Here is a 24,172-nt window from a genome sequence, read left to right as displayed (position 1 = left end):
GCCTAAATTTATAAAAATAAGATTTTCAAACAACTAATTTCTATAGTTTTCATTATCAAAACAACAAAAAACTAACTGGATTCATAGGGATTCATATAGCATTGGTTTAAGTAGTGTTCAGTTCTCAACATTTAGGAAAAAATAAGGTGAAACACAGTTTTGAAAAGATCTAGTCCCTGGTAGCATGCATAAGAACCAACCAGTGTCTGTACTCTAAAGCACACAGAATCTTCATTTTAAGTCTCTTTCAAGCATAAATTATGTTTTGACTTTTCACCCCGACTACAACTCTCTTCCATTCAAACAGAATGGCCATCTTCTCCCTATTTTGATTCTTCTACAGCAACACTTACTCTGAGAATGAAAAAGGGTAATGGAAGCATTTTAATTTAGTGCAATTCAAACCTTTTGTAAGGGTCCTTGATACTTACCACCAGATTTAATAAAATAATATATCTGAGATACTGCAAGGCCACAGAAGAAGCAGATAATAAATTTACTCTTTTGCAGAAGTTCAAATTATGTTTATTGAACTTGTCCAGACAAAGTTATATTTGGGTTTCATCAAAAGGCAAAGTACATGCTTTCCTAGCAAACCATCTCCCATCATATCCAAGGATGCTTATTTTTCACTTCCTTCAGTGATGGCCACTCAGTCATTTGCCCTTGTTGTTTGGGACAAACTTATGGAAAATGTTATTGGCTTAGCTAAATATTCTGATGGTCGGGAATCACAATAAAATCAGAGATTCTGTAACATCATGGAGTGGAAGCTGATCATTCTGGTGTAAATGTACAATTAGGACTTATTGTCTTGAACGGCAGCTCATAGGATAAATATCACCTTCCCGCTAACTACTTTCAAGAGAGACAAAATTTATAGAGAGGAATAAAAAAGGGAAATGGAATTAGGAAAATGATAATAAGAATGATTGAATGAAAATGGCTACCAAACAGAGGAGCCACATGACATATCTACATCTTTGAAAGCATCTTACAAGTCTCCATCTCATTTCTCAGCATGTGGGGTCAACCAGAAGGCTGTGGCAGAATATGTGTCCCCATGCAGGCAGAGCTCCCCTTTCTGTGCAACACTGACTACTTAATTAAAGTGAAAAAATACACAAATGGTCCAGGCCCAGTGTTCAGTTCAAATGGGTCTTGCCATGGCAAAGGCATCCAGCCCTCCTGATGAGTAAAAGAAGGCACCAAAGTGCTTATCTGCTCAGGGATTAAACAAGGGTACACTAATTTTCTAATTTATGAATGAATAAAGCAACAGAAGGGAAACTCTCAAACAAGAGACACTTAGCAGCATCTGAGACTTTAAAGAGAGGCTCCTCCACCCACCTGACATTCTCATAACGATGAATGTAGATCTTATGAAACTGGTGTTGCAAATGTTCATCTTCTACGTTGGTCATATCATTTATCATTTCCAGGACTACAAACCGTGGTAAGACAGAGAGCACCAGCCGTTCCTAAAACAAAGAGGAAATCAAGTGTCAGTATCAGTCTGAGTTAGTACTTTACAGGAAACTGATAGAGCTCTGCCCTATTTAAAGAGCAGGATAACTGACAATTTAAGTTATGACTTAGGAATTTCTAGACTTCCCCTCTAAAAATTCTAGCTCAGACCATTTCTGATAATTCACATTACTAACCGGAGTCCAGAATATGGACCCTTCTCTCCCCTTCCTAGACATTCTTCCCTCTAATGTTTTAAGCTTACTTGTTGATTATTTAAAGATCCATCCTACTTATTACCTCATTACAAGCTTTTCACTAAACATCACTTACGAACATATCAAGCACTACATTTCAAGCAGGGGTGACTTGATTAAACAGATATAGACCAGAGGAATTTGAAAGTCCTCAGCAGCAAGTAGGGTCAGATTTTTATTGTTGCTTATTTATCAGAACTTACAGACTGCGTTTTTAGCATTCATAAACTGTATAATTAATAATAAAGCTGGAGAATAAATAAAGCAAAAAATATGCAGAGGAACTGACTCCTCTGCACGTAGTGAAGAGGACAGCATTTTAAACAAATTGTATTGTCAGAGGTTAAAGACAGGGATAATATAAACTAATGCACACCTAAGAAATGTTTTATGGGAAAGATTTAGCCATAGACTAGTTTGTATGTTAATAAGGTTACAATAGTTAACAGAAACTAAGTTTTAAAGTGACTTGGGAATCTCAGAGTCTTCTTAACAGTCTGTGGCATTGAAATGCTTACATCATTTTGACAAATGGGACTGGATTTCAAAGTTCCTTGAAAACTCTATATGTAACCTCAGAAATAAGCATTTACATGTGTCAGTGAAGCAGGTTTCCAGGATGACTCATTTGGCTTGTGGCCCACTTCACCTCTTTTTTGAAGATCCCCCAGGACAGACTGTGGGCTGAGCTGTTCTGCTGACCCAGAGCTGACCGTTCTTTTTCCCAAAGGCCTTGTATGACCTTCCTGTCCCATAACGGATTTACATCTGTTCACATCATACAGTAAGGGCTGTACAACAACAGCCACCAAAACAGTTCATGGAATATATAGCCTTCTCCCACACCCAAAGGCATGTGGGAGTGAGGAGAATGGGTTGTTCTGCAGATGGCAGCCTGCTCCTGGCCATCTTTTAGGCCCTAAGGGAGCAGATAGGCTTTCACTCATTCATTGTATGGACATTCATGGCAGAGTGCCTGTTGAGAAAGAAGGAACTAATTTATTGGGATGTTTGCATAGGGTGATGCTCGCATACAGTCTCAAATCTCTCAAAACGGACAGTTGGTTGCTAGTGGTGACAGGATTCTGCATTGCAAGTGTCCTCATGGCAGGGTCTTTAGTTAGGTCAGCAGAGACTCCTCACATGACTGTTCTGCTCCATTTTTATAACCTGGTTGGCCCATGATCCTGTGTGACAACCCCAGTCCTACATAATTCATCACTACTGGTATATTTTAACCACATACTAAACATTTCTTAATATCTAAACTACTTACAAAAGACTAGTTCCATAGACCATTTCTGCAAGGACAGTGTCTATTGGGTATTTACAAATGTCTTATCTATGCACAATTTAATCACTGCAGCAGCAGGAATCACCCAGAAAAGGTCCTGGATGGGACGTTCCACCCAGCATATTAATTAACACACTTAAACATAAAAATGAGACTAGCAAAGCAGGAGTTGCACCTGGGAATTTCTAGTAGTGCCCAAAATTTCCAGCTCCTGTAAGAGTCCATCAATGTTTACTTGTGAAGGTTCAATCAATCTCCTGTTTTCAGGGTGGTTTTGAGTTAGTCCATTGTGTCCAACCAGTCTGTTATCTCATCTATACAGATGACTAGCCAAGAAGCTGTTGGATCACAGAGAGCTGGTGACCTAAGTCCACTGTGTGAGCACACACACACATCTCTGGTGTTAGACCACAATTATGAAAATCAATTTTTTAGTTATAATTTGAGACCCTTAGCTCTTTCCATACATGTAGATGTGTTATACAGTTCTTCTGAGAAGGGCTGACTCTACTGCTTATGTGCAATAGGTCCAGTCATGTACTCTGCTACTGGAGGAAGGTGCATGAGCTCCCTGAGCTGGCATTTGCAGACTGTGCATCCAGGACTCAGGGCTAGCATGTCTCTTGGCTGACTGATTTAGGTAAGGAAGAATGCAAATGAATTTAAACAAAGCCATTAAAACTGGCCCTCTCTAGTAGGGAAGACTGGAGAACATATTCAGCATTTCTAATGAGCTTTGTCTGTGTCTCAGGAACACTCAGGAACAGTAAATAATTGAGACAAGTTGAAGTGACATATAATTATATACATGCACAGGTTTATTAATAATGTATATTATTAATGTATATTAGTAGAGTATCAGTGTATATTAGTTTATTATTAGTGTGTATATACAGTACATCAGTGCATATAGTGTACATATACATATACTATTAGTGTTATCACAAATATGTTAAATAGATGTGTTTTGTTTATGGCCATTTCTAGGCAGGCTTGATCCAAATCTTAATATTAATTTCTGATTTTTTTGGTCAGCTAAGCCAGCCTGGTCTTACTTTGTGTCCTGTTCTAGCCAGTCATGTGAAAAATTCATTCTTGCCGTCGCTTCTTGGCAATGGCCATTTTCTTTGATTCCTATTGCCTTAACTTGGGCTGAAGACCCTAACTTATACAGCATTTGCATTTTTTATGCATATCTCTTACTTATTCCTTACATTAGGAGCAGTCTTTTCTTCTGTTTGTACCTAACCTCTCAGACCTCAGAAGAGTTTTGATCTCCTAAAGGTCTAGTTTGGTCACACTCAGGAGAAATATGAGGATAAAAGGCAATTTTAGGTTAGTTTAGAAGAATATGGTTAATTCTTGTACCAGCTGTAAGGAGAGCACCATCCCTACTGAGTAGCATAGAGTAGATACAAGTGAAAATGCACTCCACATGCAATACAATGCTTCTTGGCACTGAAATCCTAAATCTTACAAAAGGAAAGTCTTTTGATTCTGAGCTTTCGGGTTCTCCTATCACCATAATAGTATCTTGGCATTTAGGTCGGCACTGCTTAGCTTTCTTTCTGGCTGCAGTTGCTTACCCCCATGGTTGTTTTAGCATGCTTCGGTGAGATGATATTTAAGGATGAAGACTGGGCCACTTTTTACAAGTACCAAAGTACGTAGCACCCAGGAGTCATGGCTTCAGTTCCTCCCTGTACTATCAGTTTTCTTGTGGAAGATTAAACATGTTAGATACACTTTCTGTTTTCTGCCAGAGAAACTGATGTCGAGGTTGTTGTGAGGCAACTTGATATTAGGAGGATATGACACAAACAAATATTATCCAGGCTGTGGGGTATGTCTCTTCTTGACGGGGAAAAGTTGTTCAGAGAGAACAAGACAGAGCAAAGAGGGATGATAGGTGGAATGAGAGAGAAAGGCAAAACAGTCATGAAAATGCTGTTTTTGATGCCAGCAGGATTAGATGCTGTGGATGAAATGTAGCCACAGCTGAAACATCTGAAAAAATGAAGGAACCCCTCCCCAGCATTCATAGGAGGCAATATCATTTCTAACTTACAACTTTTACGGTGAAGGTCATGAAGAATTCCCACTCTGAGCAGTCTTAGTCAGTAGCTAGCAAACAATCCTCAGCTACGATGAAAACACATTGTGGATAAACACCTTCATTTGTCTAGATGGCAGCCCCAGCTGAGGTGAACAGTACGTTTACTTAAGAAGGCAAAACACATGGTGCTAATAGCTTCTGCTGGAGTGGAGGTGTGTAACACTCCACTCTGGGATGGCAGCTTTCTCTGGGGCTCCTGCCTGCATAACATGCTAACACGGAAGATGAGAGAACTGAGACTCTACTAATCTTTAATCCACCTGTTCTACAAACCTTTACTAAATCAAGGGCTGCCCTCAGGAGGGAGAGAAAAAAAATGATGCAAGGCAGTGATAGCTGGTATAGGGCAGGCAGTGAGCTATCATGCAGTGAGCTCATCCTTTATTCTGTTAAAAAGCCCAGCTCAGACCTCCTGTTTCCCCATACAGGTTGTACTAATTTTAGCATATCTGCATTGTCTTGACTTTTTCCCACCCTTTCCACCTGGGAATTCTGCTATCCTCCACTCTTCTTCTGATGTGTAAACACTGCATGTGGTGCTTGTGATAGCAAGAAGAAAACCCGTCCCTCAGGAAGTCCTTTACACTCCTGCAAACCCAGGTTTTCACAGGAATGTCTAGCCCTAAGGTAGCTCCACCCTCAAGCAAATGTCCCATGGCAACTTAAGATGGCATGTTTGGGAACAGCTGCTGATTGATATTCCAGGAACCAGAAATATTTTTGATATTTTGTGTCCTTCAGCCACCTATAACAGAAGGCACTTAGGCTATATATTCTCTTATTCCTTCACTATTAAGACACATTGCTCAATATGACCATATAATAAATCCACCCTTTGAACAAATCAAATCAGTCTTTCAGGGAGCCATATAATTAAAGTGTTCAATGAGTTCCTGTGAAGGTACTTTCACAATAGCACAAAATCTTTTCACTGTAAAAAGAGATATGCTATTTCCTACCTAATCCTTGTAGGAAGACAAATAAGAATACAAATGCAAAATGAAAAGAAGATAAAAGAAAGAAAGCAAACAGAAATCCTGGTTATTATTGAACTGCTTATGAAATCTATGATAAGAGAACATGAAAAAGGCCATTTCTTCATGAACATATGGCTAAAATGTAGAATGTACTTTTTTCACAACAAGAAAAGCTTACATTCCTTGTTTGCATTCACTTCAGAAGATGTCAAGCAATGGCTTTAGAACGTTTATTTAAAATAAAACATAGTTCACTTGGCACATGTTCACTAAGCCAAGAAAAATGTGCCCAGCACATTTGATATCTTAACCTTCATGCTACTCATTAAGGTAAGTTAAGTGTTCTTGGCTGCACATAAGATCTGGCAATGATCCATAAAAACAGAGGTTAATTAGTATGCGTCTGCTGCAGTCCTCCTCTATTAATACTGTAACATGTGAAGACCTCTTGTCAAGATCACAACTGAAAGCGCATATTCAGCTCATGTCACTATTCTGTATTATGTATGTCACGCTATGGAGGAACACTACAAGAAAAATAACGTGTAAGTGTGTATGTGTGTGAGTGTGTGTGTGTGTCTATATATATTTTTACGAGGCACTCCAGCCACCAGTCAGTTCTCTGGTGCTGAAATATTCAAAGGACAGAAAATTCTTCCCTCTACGGGCACCAACTGTCCTTTGCTGTTCCAAGCTGCCCTTACACCACACCAGACTGACAGGGTGGTGGGGATGCTGAACCAGGCCCCTTCCAGAAACCAAGCACTGAGAGATGGACTCTGGTGTGGATCATGCCTATCCTGCCTTTTCCTATAGCTGATGCTAATGTCCTATGGACCAGGGTGTGTCCCTCTTGACAGGCCTTTCACACCACTTTGCTTCAATCCAGCAGTTAAAAAAGGTTTTCAGTTATCCAAGAATGAGTGTCAGGTCACTGTCCCCTTCATATAAAGATCCTTGCCACATAACTCCCTTTAAACTAGTTAAATATTATTGTTCCCCTTTCACAGATTTAGATACTGTGGCACAGAAGAGCAGTTGAAATGTGTGGAGGTCATGTGCAAAAGAGCAGTAGCAAATCACAGAGAAGAAAATTGTTTTTATAGTCTTCTGTACCTTACTATTTGCATGATTAAAGAGTCCTCTCATTTCTACTCAGTATCTCCTGGAAGGCATTTTCAGAGAGGGAGGGAAAGACATGAGAAAAAAAAAAATCTCTTTTTCAGTGAAAGGCCTAATAAAGAAGTGTCATGAACTCTAGGGTGAAGGAAACTACATTATCCAGCTTTGTTGAAAGCTTGCTAGTTGAGCAATTGGCTAAGTGGAGACAATTCAAAGGTGAGCAGCAGTAGTGATAAGTAGTTTGAAAAGGAACAGAGATATATTTGTTCAAGAGAAAAGACATAGAAGAAAGAAGATAGCAACAAAAGGATGCTATAAAAGAGCTGGTGATCTATTCTCCTATTAACCATTCTTGACATGAATCAGCCCTAGTCTTTAAGATGGAGCAGTCAGAGTTTAGAGTAAATAAATGAAAAAAGAACCTTTAACCCAAAGAATAACCAAGTAAAAGAAAAAAGACCAGTAGAAATCACTAAATGTAGCAAACTGATGGTAGAATTCAGATCTGGATTCAGACACCTGAATTTTGGTGACTACAATGTAAGTATCCTAAGATTCCATTTTATCCAGTGAATCTGGATAGATACTCAACAGATCAGATGTAAATGACTACTTTGGTGTCACTATAGTTCCCTCTCAGCTCCTTTGTCTGTATTGACTGGATCTCAGCTGACTGTAGCAGGAGCTCAGAGGTGTAAAAAGCATGTAGTCACCTAGTTTAGGAGATGTCTAAATATGGAACTGACTCCTACCCAATCTACTCCTTCAGGAAAACTTAGTGAAATAAATCCTGCAGTGATAAAGCAAATTAACTTCATGAGTCACATATGTCTGTTTAAAGTCCCAAGACTGTAACATTGATACTTTCTCTAATGCCCACTTCTTGTTTTATGCATCTGCAGTAGTCATTCTTTGTTGAACAATTTCTCTGTAGTCTGTGTGCACTGACCCCTTGTGTGCCTCATACTGAAATCAGGGACTACCAACAGTGCTTACAACTGCACAAATGTAGCTAGGCACATTCATGGAAAAGTGGGACATGTCCCTAATGAGTAAATAACAACCTTTGGAATAATTTTTGAGAAGAGTCAATTAACCAGCATGCAAGGTCTCAGTCTTGTGAATAAAAACTGAACTGGAGACCTTTCCACTGGTGCTGATCAAAGAAAACAAAATACCAACAAGCACAAAACATCAACAAGCAACCTGGGGCCTGCAGGAGGTTGCCAAGAGGAAGGTCAAACTCCCCAAGGTTTCCCTGCAGTTTATGTGAGGGCATCACTGAACAACCTGATCTAGTTGAAGATGTCCCTGCCCATGGCAGGGGGGTTGGACTAGAGGTCCCTTCCAACCCAAACTATTCTATGATTCTGTGATTCTATCACCTCTGCAGGGTCTGCTGTCTGCATAAGCTCCCTGCACCAACTCCCCTTAGATGGTACACCGCAAATAATAACAAAATGCTGACTATACTGCCCTGGGATTTTCCTTTGTTTCTCAACACCTTTATCAAAGTTGGCTTTGCCAACGGATGAAAAGCCCGTCTTCAATGACAGTTCAAGTCAGGTTTTGTTCTTCCTTCTCTACACATACTTTCAGATGGGTGAACTTACATATATCTTGTGGGAGGAAAACTTTGGATCACGTAACAGGTTGCTTATGGCTATTCCCAAGACAATTCTGTAAAACTGGAGTGGACATACCCCAGAAATGTTTAACTTGGCAGAGACTCTAAAGAAACTGCTCCGCACTTCCCATCTTTATTTTCAAGAATCATTTTGCCAGAACCGTCAAGCTTGGCTTTAACAACATTTATAATCAATATCATAAAGACTTTATTGTCTGAAGCACTGAACTTAATAAGATGAAAAAGGGCTGTTCAGAGCAGTGGTTTTAGCCTTTCCGGAGCACATGAGCTTTTGTTACATTTAAGGGAAGTAGATAAAAATGGTATTGTTTTCTACTGAAAAACTGACAGTGTTCAGAATAGTTGTAATTATTGTAGGTGCCACTCTAGAAAATGGGAATTAGCACCTCTCATTATGATGAACAGCTCTGAAGAGAAATTCCTTCATTCTTACTTAGTGCACAATGGACAGTCTATTTGCAGCTGTTCTTTTTTGTGCGTTATCAAGACAATGGCAAGTAATTAAAAAATATGGAAGGAACTGCAATAACTAACATGTTCAGACTTGTGAGGTTATGAGGTTGCCTGTTAGCTTTTACTACTTACTGCTGCAATATGCGATATGAGCTATATCAACTTTCTGTTAGTTCAGGCAGTTACCATTCCCACTCATCCCATCTTTGGCTGCATGTTCTATTTAGGCATCTGCTGTTCTCAAAGAGAAACAAGGCCAGATCACACAGGAGGTTTTGGAGTCTCCTTTTGTTTAGCTGTTGGCCATGAAACATAACTAGGGTCTCATCCAAACTGATAACCCAGTGTTTATGAGAGTCAGGACTTTTTATAATAGTGTCTAATTAGTTGTTAACTGAGAAGTATTATGAAGTTTGTGGTAATGTGAGGAGGAAAAACTTCTTCCACACACTTCTTGTAGGAAGGACATTTTATCCAATTGTTTCCTCAATACTATTGTCCAGAACAGCATGAGACAATATATGTAGCACGTGCTGAAGGGAAGGACTGCAAGATACTTCTGTTCTTTTGCTTTGTTTGGGTAATGAATGACTTGAAGATTCAAGCACCTGAAGCCACGTAACAAAATCTTGGCAGGGCTTGACGATTACCAGTCTATTGCCAGGTGTCAAAGGAGGTGCCTTTCTCATGAGCCAGCTGACTATGTAAGAATACTGCAATCTTAATGCCTGCTTGTCCTGTGCTCCCTGAGCAGTAGCAGGCTGATTTGAGGGCTGCCAGTTTGTATTTTCATGCCTTCCCAGTATCATTTTGGCTTCATAAACACTTAGCTCATCCTGTAGCGTGCTGGGAAGTGGTGGAACAACCCTCCCTGTTGTTTTTTTGGCATGGTACCTGTTACTGCTGCTGTGTGTATCTTTTAAGTGAAAAATTATATTCCTCCATAAAATACTTACAAAAATATTTATAAAATCATTTTTAAAAGTAACACAATTAATCATGAAACTAAGTGCAGCCGATGCTTACAATGTGTGGCACAGGCGCAATGAATCAGCCCACCGTAAGGTCACATGAGCACCACTAACTTGCATGGGAGTGGGTGGGAGCACATGTCTGGGGATAAGAGCTGCAGGGAGCAAGTCTGTGTTCCTTGACAGCGGTGGCCAGCTGTTAGATCTGCTAGGCTACATCATGAAACAATCTCCTGACACTGCTTTGTCATTTGAGCTGTCTTTTAGCTTAGGCAATAGGAACTACAGGTCTCAAATTCAGTGCCAGTGTCTATATTGAGTACAAGTAATGGTTGATAATCCCTGATTCTCTGGATCCTAACACATAATTTTTTACCTCCTGAATGAAGAGCATGTTAGACTTACATTCCATTGTGAAACCCAACCATGTAACAAGGACATGCGGTGAAAAGCGGGAATTACAAAACAATATGTATTTACAACCCTGCTTTGTTGACATGAACATTTATGCTTTCAAGTGATACTGTCCAGCCCCACAGTAATCCATTAGACATGTCTGATACATGGAAAGGCAAATTTTATAGTTTTGTAATTTTGTTTCTTCCAAATCTCATTATGATCTTTTTTTTAAATTTATTTTGTATTAAACGATTGTAGAGAAGAAAAATATCCAGAAGAAAAACATTTATATGGAAATAAGACACATATCTCAACAAAAAGCATTGTACTGTCTTCTAGTGTATTGGCTTCCGTAAATTCCAGTTAGTTTGGACAGGAAGGATGGAGCCATACCTTAAGAACAGGAGAAAGATAGACACATCTACTGGATACTGATTCTATAATGGCATAACCTTAAGCCATTCCTTATTTTACAGGAATAGAAAATGAGAGTGAAACAGCTCCTACAATTCAATTTTCTTCTAAAATATCAGAATGGCCCCATCTGACTTTAACGTCTGTAGTGTTATGCCCTGGTAGACTTTCACTTCTCTAGGACTGCTTTGACTTCTCTGCTGTTGAATCTTCATGTAATCATTCTGCACTGTTTCTACTTTCTGTTAATTTAGATGTTTCTTCTTCCATTTTGTTACTTTTTTGCTGTTTCAGAAATTACTAAGCGACTTCAGCAACATACACATTTCTCAACAGTACTAATTATTGCAGCTAATGACATGGAAAATGGCAGAAAGCAAGCTCACATGCCATTTATTTTTCAGCTTTATATGACTAAATCACTACAGAACAAGATGTAAAAGAGCTAGGAGGTCATCTATTCTGGTCAAAACAAGGAATGCACCTTGTCAGAGACTTACAAGACACCAATACTAAACAGCACAAGCTGGATAAAACCTCCCCTGGGAAGTTTCTATAGGTGGGGATAACGGTCACTTTCTGAAAATCAAATCCCTTTTAACAGGCTTGTAGGGGGGTACTTAAGTACTGATGGTGTGAAAGACCTTCAGCCTTTTCATAAATAATCCAAAAATTTTGGCATCAGTGACTTGACTCTGACCAGCTTAGAACTGGTACTGGTCATGGTCAGATAATTTAATACCATTATCTGGACCACAGAGTCTCTCTATTAATTGTGAAACTTGTAAGGACATTTTTTGAGTCCTCCTACAGTCATTTCAGGGTACTAAGGAAAGACAGTATAAACTTTCCTTAGTACCCTAAAAATTCTGATCCTGAACAAGAAAGAAAAATGACCTTAAAATGAGTAAGTATATTCAGAGTTCAGGAAAGGTACTAGCCTGATAAATTTGCAGCCTGGAGTTCTTTATTTAAGCAAAGATGACTGTACTGCAGACCAGCTGGCAGCAGTGTTTCATCTCTGTAGGGGGCTGAAACTATTTCATTCCCCTTACTCATTTCACCTTTGTCCACTTCCCTGAGACAATCAGCAAGGGTCGGTAGTCAGAGGCAGCTATGATAATGGCTTTTTTTTTAATTAGATACCTCTCTCTAGCAAGGAGCTCAGAAGATGGGAGGCACAGGCCACCAAAACCTAATCAATGAGCTATCAGTCCCATTCACTATCGACCAGCACAACATTTAAACAGGCTAGTTTAGAGATTAAAAAAAACACACAGATCTTCAGAAAGTAGTTTTATGACTAGTGAATCCAAAAGCCATCTACTAAGGAGGGGAAGCAGAGATTTCCTTCTCACCGATTTCTTCTAGGGAAAGCCACCATGCCTGAAGTCTCGACACTCTTTGGGATTATTTTTCCCCTGTATAAATTGCAGTTCAGGTCTGTTTCTCTAGCATTGGCTGTAAATCTCATTATTCTGTTTGAGTCCATATGACCACTCCAGATTTGCAAGGAATAGGAGAGAAGGCAGAGGATGATTTTTTTATCTTGATTTTACCTTAGATTTCTACTTGAAAGCAAAATGTGGGGGTTATGCTCTGATGATAAGAAACAAACATCTGCAGCAAATGTGAAGGAACAGCATCTAAAATATGACATGTAAATGTTGTGTTTTCTACTGCAAGTGGGTTGAGCAGATGGGGTGTTTTGAGACAAGAAGATGGAGAAAATGTGCATGCTGCCTGTGACGTGTTCCCTGGTACCTACAAAAGCATAAGTGCATGTAAATATTGCTTCTCCTCATCCTAGTAAGGAGAAAAAGTCTGTCAATGGACTTAGGAAACAGATCATCTCCTGAATCACAATATGGATATGGATTGTAAAGAACAATATAAAGTTTGCGTATTCCTTTGCTTGTTGGATTAACCAGTATGTTATACTTTGAGTATGATCCTCTAAGTACCAAAGGAGCAATTCCAAGAACAAATTTCTATTGGGATCATGGTTCTTTAGAGAAAGGTGTTGAGGTGAAAGAAAGTCTGGATAACTGTGAAAACTTTCTGAGCATCTTACATTCAACAGACCGTTTCCTATAGAGAGGAAAGCTGGCTAAAATGCAATATCTAATCAGAGGTTTACACAGAATTTTTAATTGGGAGGTTATTGCTTGCCTTTTAAAAATAAAATTTTTGTGATCACAATTTTTATTTATGAAGTATTTTAAATTACTTTTACAATGAAAAAGAAAGGTCACGTGATCTCTAAAATTCAGATTACTCTTTTTTTTAAACCAAATCTGAACTTTATCCTCATGCCACTTTAGAAGGATTTTCATATTCTTAGCACCAATATCAAAAAAAGATGACTTTATAGTGTTTAACCCTCTTAAAGTGTCCTTTCCAATCCCAGTCCAATCTGCTATTACTTTAGAGGTTGCAAAGTACTGGTGGTTGATTAAAATGTAGATCTGTAAGAGCTTGATAAAACCTACACAACATATAAGCTTCTTAAAAAAAAACAAACAACAAAACAAACAACAGTTCATCAATCTGCAGAGGGCTTCTTAAAGCTGTAGGAAATAGAGAGTGTTGCGGAGTAAAGTGTGAAAAAAAATCCTCTGGAAGTAGAGGTAGAAGGGAAACAAATGGTCAAACAGAACAGTTTTCTAACGGAAAAAGCGATTAAGACGGGATGACAGTTTTTCCACAAATAACAGGCAGGAGAGGCTAAATATGCCAACAGCAGACTGTTCTGAAGACTAAGGGATGTATTCTCCTTCTACAGCTCTCATACTTATACTGGAAAAATAGAATGTGTGTTCATACCCAGAAAACAAAACAACCCTCTTTGCACCTGGACAACTGGTTCTTCAGGGTGGTTGAGCTCAAACCCTTTGTGGAAATCAAATGAAATAATATCCAAACTGTTTTAACTTTCAAAATGAGCTTTAATTGAATTTGTAGAATCCCCTATGAGAAAGAGATTAGCTGGAAAGCAGGTGTCCAGTAAGCCAGTGACAGGACTTGCAGGGAGGAAATGTCTGCTAGGTTGTTCTCATAGAAGACTCTTCTCATTACACTATTTAATGAAGAAAAGGTTTTTCTTCTTGTTCCCCACTAACCTGACCAAACCCATAATTATGCCTGCAGATGCCTGTCTTCACCCCACCTTGATGAGAAGCATCCCCAGAAGCCAGGTGGATCAGGTATGATGCCAGCCTGGACCTTCTCGCCTGAGTACTCCTTGCAAGACAAGAGGCAGACAGTGGTTGGTCCCCACCAACTCTCTGTCTTAATTGCTCTTTCTTCTAGCCTTCACCTCCGTCTCCTCTGCTAGTGTGCTAGACACCCAAGAAAATATTTGTAATACTTAGGGAAGATATTGAGAAGGAGTTTTATTTCCATATAAGAGGACCTCCTCTGGGTGGAATTTGAGATGATGCCTGCAGAGAAAGGGGTCTGCTTGCCAAAGACCATGTTGGAAGGGGATGTAAAAAATACAGCTAAAGATACTAATGCATTGTGGATTTAGTACCTTCTAGCACTAGCTAACTCCACTGAAACTGCACAAATGTAGTGCTAAAGTAGAATAATTTTGACTATTTGGCTTCTCAGGGCTTAAAAACTGGAGGATTTCTTTCTGATTTGAGTTTTAGTCCCTCCCAATAACAGCACAGCAGTGGCAGTGAAGCTTTGCTGGTGAGTTCTGTGCACCAGGTAGGGAGTTCTCTTTTCATGAATGATGCAGAACCTGCTACAGTGAGAACAAGAACAAACACCTCACCAGAGGATGAATACAAGCATCACATAGATCTGGACTGATTTCACCTGTCATCTCAAACAACTGCAGAGAAGATCCTTCTTTCATAAGATACCATCAGGTGCTCTAAATCTACCAGAAATAATGCAGATAAAATGTTTTGGAGAGGCTTTATGTTATTTTTTTTTTAACGCTAGTCCAATCCACAGGTTATTCATGTTAGTAGAATACAGTCTAACAACTTTGCTTAGCTTGAGAGCAGCCTCCTACCCATATTTCCCCATTACTTTTTCTGGGCTTCATTAGTCTCATTGGTCTAGAGAGGTCTTGGATGGAGAGTAGAAGTGTGGCCATCACATAGGAGAAATCACTTAATTATGAGTAAAATGAGTTTTCTCTGAATAGCAGTCCTGTAAGGTTGTGATCTTATTACAAGATAAGAGGTAAGTGCTGGACTGATTTTTAAAGATATTTAGCTACTTAACTTCTGTGATGTTCCCTTCCCAGTCATTTTAAGCCTCCATTTCCAGCTTCAGTTATAAGAAATCAAATATTAACCTCCTTGCACAATAATTGTTTTCAGATATGTATAACTTGGCATACGTATGTATGGTAAAGGAAGAGGCAGAGTGACAAAGTTATCTGAGAGACTCTTTATAATTAAACAGTAATATTTGAGGGTTTGAAATGTTAGACACATTTCAAGTAAAGATGAATTGCTGGAGAAAGAGCAGGTAGGGACACCAGAGATATATTATAAATTCAATTCTTCATAAAGTCATCATTTCAATATGGATTTAATGTCGTTCATTTAAAACTCAGGGATTTTGTACTATGAGAAATAGAAATGAAAATGAAATTTAGTGCAGGTCCCTGCTCTTCACTGAGGGCAATTTCACAGCATCTTCATAATGAGGGAAATGACATGTTTGTTGTTTTTGAAAGTTTTGCAGTAGCTAATTAAGAAAATAAGTTACACTTTCTGTTTTCATTGCCCATATATGATAAAAGCAGAATTACCTGCTGTGTACTTACAATAAAATCAAGGTAAGAAGGAAGACAGTGTTTTTGAAGTGGTTATTAACAAAGTACAGCACTGGGTGTCAACCAACATATAGATATCAAATCAAAATATTGACCCAAAATTTCAAACAGGTAGTGGAAAGTGATGATATTATTGGAATGAAATGGACTTAAGAAAACTGAGAACCTCGCGTTTGCTGTTTATTCATAATTACAATGTGTTGAAAACAAAACTGGAGGACATTTTATGGCTGACATTTTTGGTTGGTTGATATAACTACGTATATTAAGCACAAGCAGCTAACTACACTTCATTAGAAAATATTTAAATTAATGTTTTGATTAATAACTGGTAAACTGAGACTGTTTTCACAACACATTATTTTGTCTGTGCTACCTTCTCTAGATTGCTTCTCTGATATTTTTATCTTTCTATGATACAGTTTTTCTGGTACTCATCAGCAGTGGAGTCTCATTTAACTAAGCCAAGCTCTGAAATGTTTTAGTTCTTCACCAAAATTTTAATTTTCTAATGAAAATTGGGAAAGAAGTAGACACAGATGTTCCCTCAGGTTTCACAGAGTGCTAGGATTTCCAAATGGTATCACACAGATAATACCGTACAGTTAAGTGCATAAACATCATTAGCAATGACTGCTGGAGTAATTCTCCTTTGTATCCACAGCACTGTTCACTTTATTAATAGAGTGATTAGAGTTAGAAAATTCATTGTAATTGAAAATGTTAATATGTACTTGTTAACAACCCCAGATGCTTAAAAATAAAAAATAATAATAAAAAAAATCAGATCCTTGATGAATTAGTTGCTTTTGAAAACATGACTAAAACTCCTAACTTTCTGAAATACTTCTGAAAATTTTACTCAAAAGTGTTGTTCAGAGTAAACGGTGATGGGGGAGGAAGGATGAAAAAATATGTAGGAGCTTAATTGTATAGAGATTTGGAAACACGGAAACTGGAAATTAAGTCACGTAAAAGCTTTGAAAAAATTTGGCCAGGCTCCTTAAAGTCTTTTCTATCATACAGGTCTGCACTTCGCCCTCTTCCTTCCTGTGCAGTAAGAAAATGAATTGCAATTAGCGTAAAAACTGAACTTGCACCTGAGGACATTTTCTGTGGACAATGAACGAATGGAGCTAATTCAGATTTACAGCTATTCAGTTGAGACCATAACATGGCACACAGACATTTCGACAGAGCAAAATAGCTTTGACTGCCAAACTGGAAAACCCCATAGCAATACCAAAATAGATCAAGGAGTCCTTAAACCCTGAAAACCCCACAGAAGGAAGAGATCACAGATTGCTGGAAAATAACGACATCTGGAAAAAAACCCTGTAATATCTACCTGTCCAAATTTCAGCTCAGAGTAACATAAACAACAACAAAAAAGAGTTTTTCCCCACTAGTGGGATTTTGGTGGTTTCACCTATTTTCATTGCACTCTACAAAAAAGTATGATGACAAAAGAATGAAACTGCTTTCACTGAAAAACTTTCAGCTCATCTGTGTGAAATTTATCAGGAAATACAGAACCACCTCTTGCTTTCCACCATAAGAGAGAAGCTGATAGAAACTTTATATTTGTATTCCAGAAAATGTGCAAATACTCATTAGGGGGTTCTTTAAAATCTCCAAAACCCAAACAGATCCTTACTTATGAGTATTATTGTTTCCTTGTAGAGCTCCACATGTTTGATGGTACCTCTTGCTTGTCTCTAAAACGTAGATTATAAAATGTTTGGCTCACAATTGGGTGACTTTCCATGACTGGTTCCTTTAGGCATTACACAATACTGAATAATGATAGCAATAGCATTTACAGTTATTAGAATGACGAATGATTAGAGATGACAAATATAAGGGGTATTGAGAAATTGGAAGAGTCATTTTGAGAGTGCAGAAACTTGATTTCTTAGTTTTAACAATGCACAATAATGAACAGAAGTATATCTGAAGCATTTATATAACCTTTATAATTATAAAAAATTGGAGTCTTATTCTGCAATTACTTATGGAGGAGCATACCATTCCTTGCTGCATTTTTTAACTCATGTTGTTTTTTCTTACTTTAATTTTACTGGTCTTCTGATTTAAACAAAGTAAGGACAAAACCAGACCCTATGGGACCTATCTGGCAAGCTGTCATACTTCATATGACGTGTCATACATATGACGTCAATACAATTACCCATTGCAATTATCTATTATTTTCAGTTTAATAAGTGGAAGCTGTGTGGGGTGGAAACAAACCTTGAGAGATTTTAATTGTCACCCATTACTATAAAAAGTAGCAGTACCACCACTGAAAGCCACAAAAAGCCTGACCCTGCTGCAAGAAACATTTTTATGCAGTTTATGAGAAGTGGAGGAGAAATAAATCAAAGTGGAACAGAATTCAGGATTCCTAGAATTATTATCCTGAAGAATTACACAAATAATTTTTCCTTTATTTTCTCTGCACATTTTTAGTTCTTCAGCCATATTTTTAGAGATTTTCAGAAGCCACATCACAACTATTGGCCTGCACGCACTTCCCCCCCCCTTCATATATCAGAGGTATTTTCTAGAAAGTCATAGAATGAATTTATGAAAATTCATCAGGATTTAATCCTTATTTTTTAAAATGTGATATGAATTAACAGGTAATATGATTTTTACATTCATGTGAACTACAGATCCCCTGTATCATTAAATATATGTCTTCAAGATAGAAAAATGCTAGCAGTCACTGGATTATCGCCTGTGGATATTGATCAAATGAGCATGAACAAGCTGCTCAAGAAAAGCAGTCACCTAAAATGTGACATTGCCAGTCTTGTTAAAGAAGATATGTTTAGAAATTGCTTAAATGAGCCTCTACTTCAGAGGCAAAGGGAAAGAATAGAAGACTGAGGGAAACAGGCTTTCCATTCCTCCAAGGCATTCCAGTATTGGAATATTTTGTCATTGTTGTTGTCCCAAATACAAATGAAAAACTGACAAGTATATTATATGTATTTTTAATATCTATGTATATATAGGTGTGCATAATAACACAGTTTCAAACTTCCAACAGTATTAATTGGAAATATTTCAAAATGTTTTGTTCCTAAATTTTGGGTTAGTTTATCATTAAATTGAGTTTTAGAAGAGATCTTTCATTTGGTGTCCTGATGTCTGTATTTTTCTCTTGTGGGCATTTTCCTTGGCCTGAATACATTTTCTCTTATGCATTTCCAGTCATATGATGCCTATGACACACTACTTTGTTTGGTTATAGGTGAGTCTCAGCTGCAGTGAGGTAACTCTCCAGGAAGTTCTGCCTTCAGCCCTGAAGCCTTGCAAGGCACTGGGCCAAGACAAAATGCACGGTTCAACACTGGCTGATTAGAAACAAGTATTTCAGATCCAACCCCTACTTCCCCCCTCACCAAAAAAAAATCTGTTTTTTCTTAAACCCACCCAGATGGAAACAATCTGTCTTCATTTTCCTAATAGGAAATAAAATTTCAGCAAAATTGAATTTCTCAAAAAAAAGTTGTCTTTGTAGAAATTTCATTTTCCATGAGAAAATAAAATAATTCTAATGGAAAATCCTCTGAATCATCTGGAACAGGGGAATCTCTTGCTAGTGTTTTATAAAGATTTTTACAATGAACTCTACAAAACAATGATCAAAGTAAAGCTTACAAAATATTAGTTTTTAAAAGATTACACAAGAAGAGAAATGCAAAATACCCCAAACTCACAAAAAACCAAAAGCCATAAAAATGTAGTCCTACAGTTAAAATGAGAACCGAGCATCCTAGATAGCATCCCTCAAAGCCTCTTCAGTCAGCAATGGCTGGAGAGATGTTCTGGCATAGGTAACTTGCAGTACTCAGCACAGTCATGCATTCATACTGGGTCAGTAAAGTCTAGAATGTGACATCTTCCTAGATCTCTGTATAAAAGCAGGGATTTCAAGAAGTAAAAGAAATAAAATTGAGAAGCAATACACGTATCTATACAACAGGGCAAAATAAATGGCTAAGTTCATTTGAGAATGAAATAACAGTGTAAGGTATATATCTACAGGCTGTATTTTGATCTTAATGCAAGTTTTTAAACAGCAGGAGAACCTTCTGATATTCAGTGGGAATGCAAAATATGTATAGCATGCTACATCTCATTTCTGCTGCCTTGGTATGAAATAATAAGCAGCAAACTTCTTTTTATTCAATGCCTTTTTTTCTGGATTGGAAAGGATGGTGTATCTAAGATCAAGCATACCTGCTCATATCGGAAGTTCACCTAGCCCAGTATGCTGTTGCACACTGGCCAAAAGGAGATTTTTAGGGAATAGTTTAAGAACAGGGAAAGCATACAGTGATACTTCCCTGCAGTGGCCTCCCAGCTCCAAATATTCATCTGTGAGACAGAGGTGATGTTTTAGTATTTTCTCTGCCTAGGTAGAGTTCTCCTCCATGAACTTGCTTAGTTTTCACTTGACTGATACAAGTTTTAGTATCCAAACACTCTGAAACATGAAGTTCCCCAGTTTAACCCCTTTTGTGTAAAGAACCATTTTTAAACACCTGCCAGCTGCTATTTCATTTGATGGCCTCTTCTTGTATGGGAAAGGACAAGGAACAGCCACTTGAAACAGAACACATTCATACTGTTTCCCAGGAAAATCTTTAAGATGTCATATCAGATGGATACACACTAGCAAAATAGCAGCATGAAACTCACTTAACCTGCTCAAATCAGGTGGCATCACATTGGAGTCAGTGAGGCTACAAAAGCCCAGTCTTGTCCAATTATCAATTCCAATTAATACAAAAATAGGATTGTTTCTCCAATACCTGTCGCTGATTTTCTGTCTCTAGTCTCAGTCTGGCTTCTACACATCTTCTGGTCTCCAGGAAGGCTTGACGTTGTGCTCTGTCTGATAGGTAGCTAATGAAGATTCCTGCGGTGTTCATACACATAAATAACACTGCCTGAGCCGCTATCTGCAACAAACAACAAATAGGATTTCATCGGACAAGAGAAGCAAAAGTATCTGTTTAAAAAGAGAAAGAGAGAGAGAGAGAGAATGACTGCTCTGCAGTCATGTGGGCTGTAAAACTAAACCATTAGGAAAGTTTGCATAAAAGAATCTCTTGGATCTTAATTAGAGGCATCAAACGTGTAAAATTCTCTCTGCCTTGAGGAAGAAATATGCAGTCTTTGGGGGCATTAAACTCTAGTTGAACCACAAATGATGTTTCCAAGAACTGACTCACAGGGCTGTAGTCAGGAATGATTACAAACATAATTAACAATTTGTTTTTGCACTGCCTCTTCTGTAAAAGCAACTTTGTGATTTGTTCCATGGCTTAGTTTGAGAACAAAGCCATGTTAAGGAAAACAAAGAGTGTCAATTAGCTAAGAATTAATATCAGTGATAATGGTTATTCTGTTGTTATTGACCATATTAAATAAATTCATTTTCAACTGATGCCAAAGCACAAGCTTGCACAGTCTGAATCCTGAAACATTCAACAGGGGAAGCTGAAAGGATAACCAAATGCTTGCATAGCCTGTGCCTGTGTACACAGACCTTTTCTTCACTAACGCCTACGTAAGAGCTGCACTCTTTTTCCTTGTAGAAGGTGCGTCACAGTTTCTTCCTTTACAATATGAAGTTAAGAGAGCCAAATGGGAGTGGATCCTTGGACAGTGTAAATTGAAGTGGCTTATTTGTCTTTCATTGATACCTCTTTGTGCTCTGTATGTTTTTAAGGCAGAGCACATCAACGCCATTGAAGTGAGGATTGTTTGGGAAACCAAGTAAGAAATGTAATATTTGCATGCACTAGAGACAGAACACAGACCTGCAGTTTCAGCAGCTTTATCCAACACCTCATCCCTCCAGCATGTTACAAACTCATGTGAACTCCTCTCAGTTCCTACTTACAATCATAGAATCATAGAATCATTTAGGTTGGAAAAGACCTTTAAAATCATTGAGTCCAACCGTTAACCTAACACTGCCAAGTCCACCACTAAACCATGTCCCTAAGCACCACATCTACACTTCTTTTAAATACCTCCAGGGATGGTGACTCCACCACTTCCCTGGGCAGCCTGGTCCAATGCTTCACAACCCTTTTGGGGAAGAAATTTTTCCTCACGTCCAATCTAAACCTCCCCTGGCGCAACTCAAGGCCGTTTCCTCTCGTCCTATCGCTTGTTACTTGGGAGAAGAGACCGACACTCACTTCACTACAACCTCCTTTCAGGTAGTTGTAGAGAGCGATGAGGTCTCCCCTCAACCTCCTCTTCTGCAGGCTAAACAACCCCAGTTCCCTCAGCCGCTCCTCAGAAGACTTGTTCTCCAGACCCCTCACCAGCCTCGTTGCCCTTCTTTGAACACGCCAAATTCTTCATTCTGCCTTTTTTAAACTTGTGAAGGGGTCAAGAGTGAAAAATAAGTCCAGAAGTCACTAATATTCCTCAAATGCAGTATGTAGGGCAAAACTGCTCTGACTGCTACCTTAGCTAGTGAAGCCATCGTGGCACAGTGAACCAGCTGAAAGCCTGCAAACTGCAGCTCCCTGTATTCCTGCCAAGGTCCAGTCACAGCCACTGTGCTGATGAAGTCCCACTGAGTGCACCCTGTCTTGCAGGATCACACCTCTCTCCCAGTGGCAAACCAGCCATAGGGCAGGTGGGGGCTACATTACCCTGTGGCCACATTGCCTGCCCAGCAGAGCTGTCCAGGCTCTGACAGCTATGGACTGTAATGCTATGGGTGATACCTACAGGAGCATAACAACATCAGAACAGCCACGCCAGGACAGATCAAGTGTTCATCATTCACGATCCTGTCTCTGATAGCAGACAACAGACAGTGCCCAGGTAGGAGTACAAGGATAAAAAAGTAGATACAAATACAAAAATAAAGCAAGCATACAGTGATGTTTTGTCGAAACAGTCTTGAACACTCCAGCAATCTGTGGTTGCAGAACATTGCGAGCTAGAGGTTGCATTTCTGTAGTATTATCTGATAATCATTCTCCCTAAAATCAAAGTGTTGCTTGTCCTAATAGAAGAGAGAAAACATTTAGCAAAACTCCCTAATCTCATTGAGATGCCGTGCCTCGGATCTGCAGGTCTTGCTCCTCACATTCATGTGGGTTTGAAAGTGAGATTTGATATCAAACCAAATGCATCTGCAGAAACTTCAGCTTTATATATTCCCGTATTTCTGAATCTGGAGTATTGTTCTATGATAGTACAGGAAATTCATTTACAATTTATATGCCATGATTAGATAAGAATGCATATCCTGGCTCCAGCTGAAGTTTTGTTTAACCTTTGCCAGTAATAGACGTCTAGGCAAAGCTTGTGAGAAATAAGGCATGGTTAGTATGATCCTTGCATCTTCCCGGCTTCCAAGACCTTGTGGTTTACAGCACCTCTGAGCTGGAGGTGGCATGCTCTCTCCGCTCGCTTAACTTTTTCTGATACCTTTCTGAAGTTAATTGTACCTTTGGCCCCCACGGCATTCACTGACAAAGATTTCTACAATTTAATTAGGCACCTACTGATAAAAATGTTTCTTTTTGTTTGCTTTAATTCGCAGTCTTATCATTTCTTTGAGTGCTGCATCATGCTTATAATATGAGAAACAGTGACTAATCATTCCCAATTCATCTTCCTCTCACCATTCCTGATTTTACTGACTTATAGCATTACTCCTCTCAGCCTTTTATTTTTTAGTAGGGAGGAATTTGAGACTATTCAGTCTCAGTGCATTTGTCATTATTCCACCTCTGCGGCTACTGCTTTTCCCCTGTTATCTACCTTACCCTGTTTCACTGCAGACAGAGTGCCTCGCACCAGCCAGCTTCCCCCAGACACTTTCCACCTTTGCTCCAAGATGAAACAGAGAATGCAGTAATTCAACCCATGAGATAACTCCTTTCTGGTGCAGGCTACTAAGAGCCATATGATGAGCTGACATAAGATAAGACCAGTTCAGAATTACGTTGTTCAGCGGGACAACAGAAATCAGCTGTGGGTGGCTGGAGGAGTCAATGTTTCATACCTTTTTGACTGACTTGAAGATAATCAATGCTCACACACTAGGAAAGTTAGGGTATAGGGTGAAAAAAAAAAAAAAGAAAAGCCTTTGACAACATTTGAAATGTGTGTTTCAATGGTGAAAGCAGTAGCAGGGTGCTCTCCTTTGCTCGCAAATTCAATTGCAAGTTCCTCATGAGCCCAGTTCAGTCA

At 38.7% G+C, this 24,172-nt stretch overlaps 1 protein-coding gene across 1 annotated transcript in view; it reads right to left on the bottom strand.

Annotated features, from left to right (window-relative positions):
- The window catches only part of ADCY8 (adenylate cyclase 8), a 132,804-nt gene that overhangs the window by 81,402 nt on the left and 27,230 nt on the right, over window positions 1-24,172 (bottom strand). The window contains exons 2-3 of the mRNA XM_076329088.1: window positions 20,752-20,901; window positions 1,351-1,481 (exon numbers count right to left, since the gene is read on the bottom strand). Coding sequence (XP_076185203.1) covers window positions 1,351-1,481; window positions 20,752-20,901 — 281 coding nt within the window. The remainder of the gene's footprint in view (window positions 1-1,350; window positions 1,482-20,751; window positions 20,902-24,172) is intronic.

The sequence above is a fragment of the Aptenodytes patagonicus genome, chromosome 2 (assembly GCF_965638725.1).
Source record: "Aptenodytes patagonicus chromosome 2, bAptPat1.pri.cur, whole genome shotgun sequence".
Lineage (NCBI taxonomy): Eukaryota > Metazoa > Chordata > Aves > Sphenisciformes > Spheniscidae > Aptenodytes > Aptenodytes patagonicus.
Note: the sequence above shows the minus strand (reverse complement) of the source record. Positions and strands in the feature narration are given on the sequence as shown.